Source organism: Montipora foliosa, chromosome 2, assembly GCF_036669935.1.
Source record: "Montipora foliosa isolate CH-2021 chromosome 2, ASM3666993v2, whole genome shotgun sequence".
Taxonomy (NCBI): domain Eukaryota; kingdom Metazoa; phylum Cnidaria; class Anthozoa; order Scleractinia; family Acroporidae; genus Montipora; species Montipora foliosa.
Genome location: NC_090870.1, coordinates 58,291,055 through 58,301,054, shown reverse-complemented (window position 1 = coordinate 58,301,054; position 10,000 = coordinate 58,291,055). Strand labels below are relative to the sequence as shown.

Here is a 10,000-nt window from a genome sequence, read left to right as displayed (position 1 = left end):
CAGATGGCTAAATCTTGATACCTACTTTGAAGGCAGATTCGCACGATCCTGGAGGTTCTTTACACGAATCATTCCAACTCGAGATCCAGACACGTACCCTCTCACTTAATATATATATCATTGCGAATATGCCTTCATGCATTGACCATTCAGATTCAGTTCCAGCAATACGCAGAAAGTTTGTGTCAGTACGCAGCTAATACAACGGCTGTCGGGATTGGTTCAGAAAACAAGGGACACAAAGAATGATACAAAAGATACAATGGACCCTAACTCTAAAAACAATAGAGCTGTGTCCTAAAGGGATCCAATGAAATTAGAGGTTGTAAAAAGAGCTGCGTCCTATCTCGAACGTTTGTCTGAATATTATTATGAGCCAAGGGGTTTACGTATTATGTTGATATAAGAAGGAATTCTCATCACTAGCCAACAAAGAAATCCATGGTACCAGTTCAAAGAATGAACATTAACTGTTGATCATGGCATTGAAAGGTTTAATGGCCTAAGCTTCCCCGCGTATCCTGCAGCTTACTGGTTGAGCATTCGCACTGGAAATCGGTAGGTCAGCGGGTTCCAATCCAGCTAGGAGCCCTCGTATTTTTTTTCAAGTATTTCCCTGTCATAACAGAAAAATCCACAATTTTATGTTACGTATATACAGTACAAACAATTCTGAATAATCGAGTCCTGTAAAAGTCGTTGTTAGCTTTGATTGGACTATAACTATCCCAATGCAATCGGCCATTTCTGAGTTCATGTTTGCTTCCTCTTCAAAGCGAGTCTAAGTGCGAAGTTTTTGTGATGGTAATTAGTTCTACTTTACATATGAATGAAAACTAATTTTCATGAGAAAAACGTTGCACTTAGACTCGCTTTGAAGAGGGGACCAGACATGAACTCGGAAATGGCCTATTTAAGGTATATCGTACTGCACAGATCTTAAATTTCAATCTCACCTCAAGTCTCTTCTGTTCCAACTCTTGCTCATGCGCAGCGCGAACATCTTTGAGCTGTTCCACGTACATCTCAATCTCCTTGTGGCACTCCGCTAAAGACGCCTCCAGCTTTCTGACCTGTTGCGTGGCCAGTTCAGCTTGTTCTTCCAGGTTTTCTAGTTTCTGACCGTGTTGAGCTGACTGCACGTCACGTGATTCGATTTCCTGTTTCTGCTCCTTGATGGCGCGTTCCATTTGGTCATGAAGCGATTTTTTCAAGCTGAGTTCTTGCCGTGAGGCTGCAAGTGATGTCTCAAGCTGGGATATAACCGCATTTTTCTCTTCAAACGATCGCTGCAACTAATACATTCAATACTATTTATCAGAGGACTGTTTTAATTTCTACAACAGAGTATTTCATTAATTTAAGAAAAACGACAACATCGACTGTAGCCTGCGAGAATCATTTTTAAGCGGTTAGACGGAGATACCAGTGATTGAGGCAATAAATGAAAAATACTATCCTTTGTCGCCCATCATCTAATAGAGCTGGTCCTAGTTGCTGCTGTGGATGGCGCCATGCTCGGCATAAATCGCAGCGGCTATCCCGTGGAAAACTTTAGCGGATAGTTTTGAGGATAAATCATAGCAACTATCCCGTGGAACTTTCAGTTGGTTTTGACAAGAATCCGAACATCAACAGGTTTGGACAGCACTTATTCATTGATTAAGGTATTCATTTCTTTTAAAAACCAAGACCCGGTTGTCGGACTACAGCGAATGTGAGCCTTTTGTTCTCAGGCAGTGGCGGATCCAGACCTGGAGGTAAGGTGGAGCCCGCTCTCAAACATGTTGTTTTTGCCCTTTCGCAGTTTTGGTGTTTTATGGTGTTCTGGTGGCTTTGGTCCAAAAATAAGGGGGGGGGGGGGGAGAGGAGGAGGCCCCTCCCCTGGATCCGCCACTGTCAGATGTATTTGAGTGACCAAGAGAGGAATAGTACACCGATCAATGCTACGTCCCCAGCTTTGTTGAAAAAAGGTTGTGCTTGCAAAATGGACTCAAACCAGCGTTTGTACACCAAAAGAGGCTGCAATGAGAAGTCCTCCACACAGAGGAGCAAACGGAATTAATCAAATTGACGTTTTTCAAACATTATTACCTCCTCAATCTGTTTTTGTAATTCTCTGCACTGCTCTCCATGTAACGCCTTTACTCTGTCCACTAGCGCTGCAGATTCTTTCAATTCAATATCCTTCGCTTCCAGAGATGCCTCCAGTTGTCCAATTTTTCGACTCCTCGTCTCAATTTCATCTTGAAGTTCTTTAAGTTTAGCTGAATGCAAGCCTGATTCTGATGTCCTCTGGTTGAGCTGCTTTTCAATACTACTCAGATGAGACGTTGCTTGGCGGACCTAAAAAATATTCAAATATAATAAACGGGCACACTGTAAATCGTTTTGATAGCGTTGCAAGTTGTGACTGAAGTTAGTTGACTCAGCAGACAATTTTTTCGCGGTTTCGCTACTGCGTTGTAAAAAACAAAAATAAAGCTGTTCCTTTGGCTAATCAAGACACTCGGACGAAGGAAAGGAAATGAACGGATTAGAGCTCGATGTAAAGACAACGCTTCTCGTGGGTTGCAAAAGTGAAAGATCTCCTGGTCGATTTTTAAGCTTACTGATAAAGATGACGAAGGACTTTCCACACTCTTCTCCTGTATGAAACATCAACACGAGATCAGTACGGGGTGGAACTAAATGAAAACACTTGAACGAAAAATCCCACCAATATTCCTCACCTCTCGCTGTAAAACGTTGTTTTCAGAAATTCTTTCCTCCAGCTCGTTTTGCAAATCAACCACTTTGAGGTTTCTCTGCCCGAGCTTGCTTTCCAGCGATGCGATCTGCGCCATTTTGTCCGCCAAGCGTTCTTCAAGCTGTATGGTCTGTGACGAATGCCGCGCCACTTCGTCTTCCAAGCGTGAAATAACCTGCTCCAGCTCCTGCTGTTTGCGATCTCCAATACGACTTCTTTCCACAATGGCAGACAGTTCCGTTCTTAAGCCGTCCATAACACCACCATCCCCAGCTAAACCTTATGATTGAACAATGCAATGCAGTGATAGTTTCCATGTCGAGTTTCGGTGTCCACGACAGTGTACAGAACAATACGATACTGAAGCACGAATGGAAGTGAGCTGTTTTTGCCTTGACACTCAGTACCACAAATGTATTGCTAGTATCTTTTCTCAATTCGAGACGATCAGATTAAAAATAAGGAAGAAACTACTGTCCTGGAACGCGAAATGTTCACTTCTGGTTTCTTTCCATAGCCCAAAAGCCTCTCGTGCATAAGCTCCCTAATATCGACAGAAAACTCTTTTGGGAGTTTGGCTCTCTTAAAACGCAAATATTGCGCAACCAGTTTCTATTATTTGTAAAACAACTCTGTAAACAAGCATGAATAGTAGTCTTCAATTTCCAAGATCAGCCGGACCAACGCTGTTACAGCTACGCTTCCCCGGTGAAATGCTTACCAAAAATAAGCCAGCAAGCTTTATTGAAGGGCTACTCTCTTTTAAAAAATGCCGTCAATTTCGAAGACCTTCGAAAAGCTTCAAAACACCTAGAAAAGTTTTATTTGATTCTTACCGCACTTTTCATAACTCCATGAAATCTCACTTTCACCTGTCTATCGCCAAATTGCAGTCTGGGCTTCCATCAATCAAACTCACGAAGTCAAATCAATTGATGTCGACAAAGGAGCCGAAACCATTCCAAAGATACCTCGTTAGCCTGGGCAATCTAATACTACCTTTACCGTAAAGGACCTGGTCGACGATTCCGGCTCAAACTGAAAAAAGTGGATGGAGCAACGAACATCGAGAAATCAGTGAAGAAACAAAGAGTATAGTCGAATGTTTACTCCAGAAAGATCGACCAATCAGCATGTTTTTTCTTACAGTGAGAATTTGATTGACAGAAGCCAAAAGGCAGTGACGCGTTTGGCGTTGAAGGAGAGATTCTGCTGAATTATGAAAATCACTGTAAATGAAAAGTTCTAACATATCTTGTCTGGTTTGATAGCGGGAACAAAATTCTCAATATGAACTCTTGCTGGATAAATATAATGTTAGTGCGACCACAGAAATGTAGTTTTTTATATCTAAAAAACATAGTAAGCACTGTTTTACTCCACAAGCCTACTACATATTCTTCAAAATATAAATTAACTCACCTGCAATGTGTTTCTGCTGTGCAGCTGCTCGAGCCACAGCAGAGGCTTGAAGTTTCTGAATCTCAGCTTCCTTCATTGCCAGCTTCAGCTTCAGATCTGCAATAACCGCCCGCGAGGTTCCACCACTGCCTGTCACGTGATCGACGTCATGCTCAGTGTCATCCTGTATGTAGCTGCCCATGTTTCGCGGGCTCATGTTGTGGTAACCATTCATTGTCTGAGTGCTGCTACAGATACCGCTGTCACTTGTCTAGGAAAAACGCAGCTGTGCATTGGTCAGCGTAGCCTCCCAGAGAGGATGCACGCAGCGGAAAACTTAGATGCACTTACTATCAAAAAGTCTCTTATCTTGAAGTGCTTTTGCTTAACACGCGCTGCGCAAAATTTAAGTTTTTACTTGGCGGGCAAATATGCTTGGAGGTCCTTCAGTACATGGGATCAAAACAGACCCGAAGACCCCAGAGAGCTGGATCAAAGAGGAAATCTCTTCAAAAATTTAAACGGTTGTAAATACAGTCTGTGTGATTTTAAAAACGAAAATACGAGTTTAATTGTCTGAGTGACCGAAAATTCACGCTGCACAATAAATAAAAATAAAGAAGTGGCTGGGTTTCTTCACAGTTTGTCTTGTTTCAAGTTCTTACCAATATTTCGAAATCCAATCAAAAGGGTCTTTCAATCCAAGAGTTCAACTGCCACCCATTTCTTTCGGTAAGTTTTATCGAAATTTTGGTGAAAGATCGCAAACTTTCTACGTGCATTTTCTTGCTCATGAACGGTCAAAGTCACAACACCATTGAAAAAAAAAAAACAATCATTTTACACTCTTAAGTTCATTTCAAAGACCACAATTAAAATACTCACAGAAGGTGTGGCAGTCACGTGTTCCTTCATGCTCTGCTCCTGAACTTGATGCACCAGATCCTCTAACCGCGCCATATGATGCTTGGTTTCCTCAATCTCCCGTTGGTACTTCACAATCTTCTCTCTTTGTTTGACGACAGTGTTTTGCAATTCGCCTTGGTCTTTCAATACCAATTCGTTTTTCCTCAGCTCGTTTTCAATCCTACCAATTTTCTGGCTCTGTCGCGAGATGGTTGCTCTCAAGCTGGAATTCTCGTGTTGCATGGAAGTTTGAGAGTCATGCTTAGCCGCACCCTCAGCTTGAAGGAGTCTACAATTAAGGACAAAATGTTGGCTTATTGACGTTCGACCAGGTTCAGAGAAGAATGAAGAATTATAAACAAAATTAATAACAAAACTAAACTTTGATTGAGTTATTGGTGAGGCACAAATTTAACAGACTTCTATGATTCAATTAACTCAAACAAAACCAAACCCCTTTGACAAGACTTGCTCGGCACGCACCAACATGGCGGCAATGACGTAACGTGAAAACCGCCTTATTATTACGATTGGCGCAATAAATTAACTAACAAAACAACAAAACTCCCCCAAAAATCATTATAAAAAACTAAACTAAAAATTAATAAATTAAATTAAAGTTAAATTGAATGTGTCGGCTGTTGGTATTGACGAAGGTGACTACTTTTTGCCCCATTTACCAACTAGTTTTCACTCACCTTAATTCTCATTTTTTTATTACTTTGTTTGAAGAGCAAAGCATAGAATTCGTCTCTGACATTGGACTTTTTAGGGTCGCCCTTTTCCTGCGCATGCGCAAGACTCCTTTGGAACTGCTTATGGTAGAAAAACTTTTTAGAGTGGGTACCTCAAGTAGGATTCGAACTTGGTATCTCCTCATTCAGTGGCTCTCGAGATGACCATTTGACCACGAAAGGTTACGTGATTAACAAGGTTGGGGGGGCCAAGGAAGAACAAAAGGAACTTTATTTAAGTGTCTAGATGTCCTAGCGCTGGAGCACTAATTGGGGACACTTTAACTGCAATTAACAATTAAGGCAAATCAAGTCAAATGATGGTTTTTGAGGAGGTTAACATTTACATGTATTAAAGAATTGTGTGCATGACCAGAAACTATTGTAGTTTTTGTGTTTCCGTTGCACGCAATATCCGGTTATCGTATCACTCGGTAACACATTTCACAGTGGCTCCCGGAATTAGGCTCCCGGAATTGTTCAGAAAAAGTATTAAATACTTTTTATATACAATTGTAGAAACAGGTAAAGCATGATTGGAATCAATGCCGTTAACAACAGTTTTAACCGTGAACAACTATTCCACGATCGCATTTAACCCCGTGGTTGGGTCACGGAATCTGGACTACAGAATTGAACTGGATATTGAGCAAGGCTACTGTAACATTAAAAAAAACACTGATAAATGGTGAACTTAAAAAGGAAATCGGCCAAAAATCCTTCGAGCAAAAAGTAGGCTACCCGTAGCCTCTTGTTGTTATAAAACCTCGTACAAACTCTTTAATACCTTATCTCTTCCTGTAGGTCAATAATCTGAGCTTGTAACAAGGCTTCTTTTTCCAAAAGTTCCTCTCTTTCACGTTGGGATTTGGCGTTGCTCTCCTTCCAATTTCTCTCACGTTCAGATTGCTGCGGATGATACCGACAATAAACAAGCAATGTACATCTATCAGACCAGGGGCCCGTTTCTCGAAGGTCCCGAAACTTTACGGGCCATTTTCGGGTGTCACAGTTCCCTTTGTATCTCAAGAACGGAGAGGATTTAAGTCGTCAAACTTCACAATAAGTTTTCTTTTTGTTACCTTGAAAACATGTCAAAAGATCAGCTTTCCAAAACAAGCGGTTGCCAGTTTCGCAAATGGCTTTTTGGGCCCGAAAAGTTATCGGGACTTTTGAGAAACGGGCCATAGGGTCGTTTCATTTTTTATTCCACACTCCCCAAAGGGTGACAGATTTTTGGACATAGGGAAGGCGTTCGAATATTCTCTCCAAAGAACCCAACAAAATTTGATCCGTGAAGAGTTACTTGATCCTGTCATACCAAAAATTTGAACATAAACGAGGTTTCAAACTCCCTCAAGATCATTTACAAAGTTATCTCGGTACCTGTTTTCTAAGTGCTTGAATTGCGGAATCTTGCTCTGCAATTCTCTCTGACATCTCTTCCACATTTCTCAAAGCTTCGTCAAGCTGGTCTTCTGTTCTATTTTCACAATAATTACAGCATACAAAAGAGAGTTATTACAGCATATGCATTAAAAAGTAAGATCATATATATATATATATATTTTTACTTTAAACTTCAGCCTCCTGTTCCACAGCAACCCCCAACAAGTGATAAACTTGTTATGTTGGATTTGTAATCTTTACAGGATAACTTTTTTGGAAACGCACCTTTTCCTCAGTCTGACTTCCTCTCGTAGCTCATTCTCAGCAATAGTAGATGATTCCAGCACACTTCTTAGTTCTTCTGTTTTGGACTGAAGTTCTTCCCTGCAGTCTCGCAAATTCCGTTCGGCAAATCTGTCCACAATATTAAGAGACTATCTTTCAATGACATACAACTCTAACGTCAAAATTTTATTTTTTTGTAATGTGGTTAAATGAAATTTAACTATTAAGTTAACAACAAAGAGATGCTGGCTTTTTGTGTGTCTAGGTCAACAAGTCCAGAGCGGTTAGCTAATCACAGCGGTCAGCAGTTCATTCTCATTTGCACAGGCTCATGTAAGCCAAGCACTCTCAGTGTAGCGGCCATTTTTGAGTTTCGTTGGCAGAACATTGTGCGGTTTTTCTTGTATCATTAGCGAGTTCTTGTCATGGCTGCCTCCCCCGGACCACCATTTTTTTTTCCACTGTTAATGCAGTGAGATGAGTGGCCTGATATCTCTGTGTGGGGCCCACAGCTGGATTGTGGGGATTGCTAGCCATGGGAGCGGTTTACTGTCTAGGGGCCGACTGATCACAGTGGAGGCCCTTGGACATTCCGGGCAGCCACCATCCATACAGCTCGATGCAGTTGTTGCAAAGTACTCGTCTGATAAATGACTGCGGAATGGGTCAAAGGGTCACAATACAGCCAGTGCAGTTGGTGAATTTCAATCTCCTTGGTCCTTTTCTGATTGTGGAAAGAAGCAGACTAACAACAATTTTTATAAAAGTGACGACACATTTAAATTTGCAAGACATGTTTCGGTCGTGCAACGACCATCTTCAGTTGAAAGTAGAATTAATTTGAAGTTACATTTGAATTTATAATATGCTAAACAAAGATAAATAACAACGTGAAATAAATTGGGAATCTAACAAAATAGCCAAAGGTAACAAAAAAGAGTGTACAATGGAACATGTTGATTAGAACGAGAGAGTTAAATTAACGTGATATAATTGCTTATTTAAAGAAGGTTGCTCCCAGGAAATATGTAAGGCCTCTTTTATCTTGACCTGGAATTTTGTGGTCGCACGGTCTATAACTTCAAAACATTCCGCAGAGCAGGAGTTACGGAGTTAACTCCTGCTCTGCGGAATGTTTTGAAGTTATAGACCGTGCGACCACAAAATTCCAGGTCAAGATAAAAGAGGCCTTACATATTTCCTGGGAGCAACCTTCTTTAAATAAGCAATTATATCACGTTAATTTAACTCTCTCGTTCTAATCAACATGTTCCATTGTACACTCTTTTTTGTTACCTTTGGCTATTTTGTTAGATTCCCAATTTATTTCACGTTGTTATTTATCTTTGTTTAGCATATTATAAATTCAAATGTAACTTCAAATTAATTCTACTTTCAACTGAAGATGGTCGTTGCACGACCGAAACATGTCTTGCAAATTTAAATGTGTCGTCACTTTTATAAAAATTTTTCTGATTGTCTGCTTACTACTCAGTTTTTCTGAGTTAGCCTGTTCCATGCAGGCTCCTAGATAGTCGGGAAACGAAAACAACTGCGTGGAAAAAGCGAGGGGGGTCGACCCAAGCCCCCACTCATTTTTCGCACGCATTTTTCTCTCTTTCCCTACTATCTGGGAGCCTGGAACAGGCTATTCTGAGTTAGTATTGAATGCAGTTAAGGATGTTCGCACCCATTGCCACTGCGCATTTTTTCGCGCATGTCATAGACAATCACTTTGAGAACTTCGCAGTGATTTTACTCTCTTGAATGCGTGTTGACCCCCATTTTTCTTTGCGTAGATCACTTCCTTTGATTCTCAATTTTGCCAATTTTAACAAAAAACAAGAAAAATCTGTACGTGAGAAGTTACAAATATTTCACCTTTGACACTGTATGCTCTTGTGCGACCGAAGTTTTCGTTCTTTGACTATTAAATACTGCTATGTATCGTTTTTCAAGGTCTATTAATTTTCACCACAGAAAAAGACATCAGCTGCAATCGTTTATTTAGTTATATTTAGTTATGTTGAATTGAGTATGTTTACCTGATATAAATGTCATTAAATAATGTAGCTTTTTTATTGTTGACAGTTGTAAGCTAAGATCGTCTTAAAATAACGCAAGTTTCTAAAAGTGCACCTCGTGATCCCGAAAACAAGCACGGTGACCCCCCATTTTTTTGCCGTTTTGGCAAAAGTAGACCATTACCTTTCTGTGTGGCAAGCTTTGAAAAAATTTGTATGTGGGAAAACTTGGCGCGAACGTCCTTAAATAAAATTGCATGGAGTTACATGTAACAATAGCGCTCATGTGCCAGTTGTGGTTGGTGTATGTGATGGGATTTCTTGTTTGTGTGTGACAGGTGCCTGCCTCCCATGCTGCATGGGGACTCATGGCTGGGTTGCCAGGATTTGCCAGCGGAAAGCGGATAATTATGGTTAAAGGATTCAACAAGCATTTTTTTCAATTTAAACAGTACTTCAACACGAAGTTTGCCCCAAGAGTTACAAAGACTCACCGAAGGGGCTTAAAACAC

At 40.7% G+C, this 10,000-nt stretch overlaps 1 protein-coding gene across 1 annotated transcript in view; it reads right to left on the bottom strand.

The window, feature by feature from the left end:
- LOC137993680 (coiled-coil domain-containing protein 18-like) overlaps positions 1-10,000 on the bottom strand; it is a 35,306-nt gene that overhangs the window by 10,307 nt on the left and 14,999 nt on the right. The window contains exons 6-13 of the mRNA XM_068839649.1: positions 7,465-7,593; positions 7,177-7,273; positions 6,578-6,699; positions 5,036-5,345; positions 4,172-4,421; positions 2,733-3,028; positions 2,095-2,346; positions 957-1,295 (exon numbers count right to left, since the gene is read on the bottom strand). Coding sequence (XP_068695750.1) covers positions 957-1,295; positions 2,095-2,346; positions 2,733-3,028; positions 4,172-4,421; positions 5,036-5,345; positions 6,578-6,699; positions 7,177-7,273; positions 7,465-7,593 — 1,795 coding nt within the window. The remainder of the gene's footprint in view (positions 1-956; positions 1,296-2,094; positions 2,347-2,732; positions 3,029-4,171; positions 4,422-5,035; positions 5,346-6,577; positions 6,700-7,176; positions 7,274-7,464; positions 7,594-10,000) is intronic.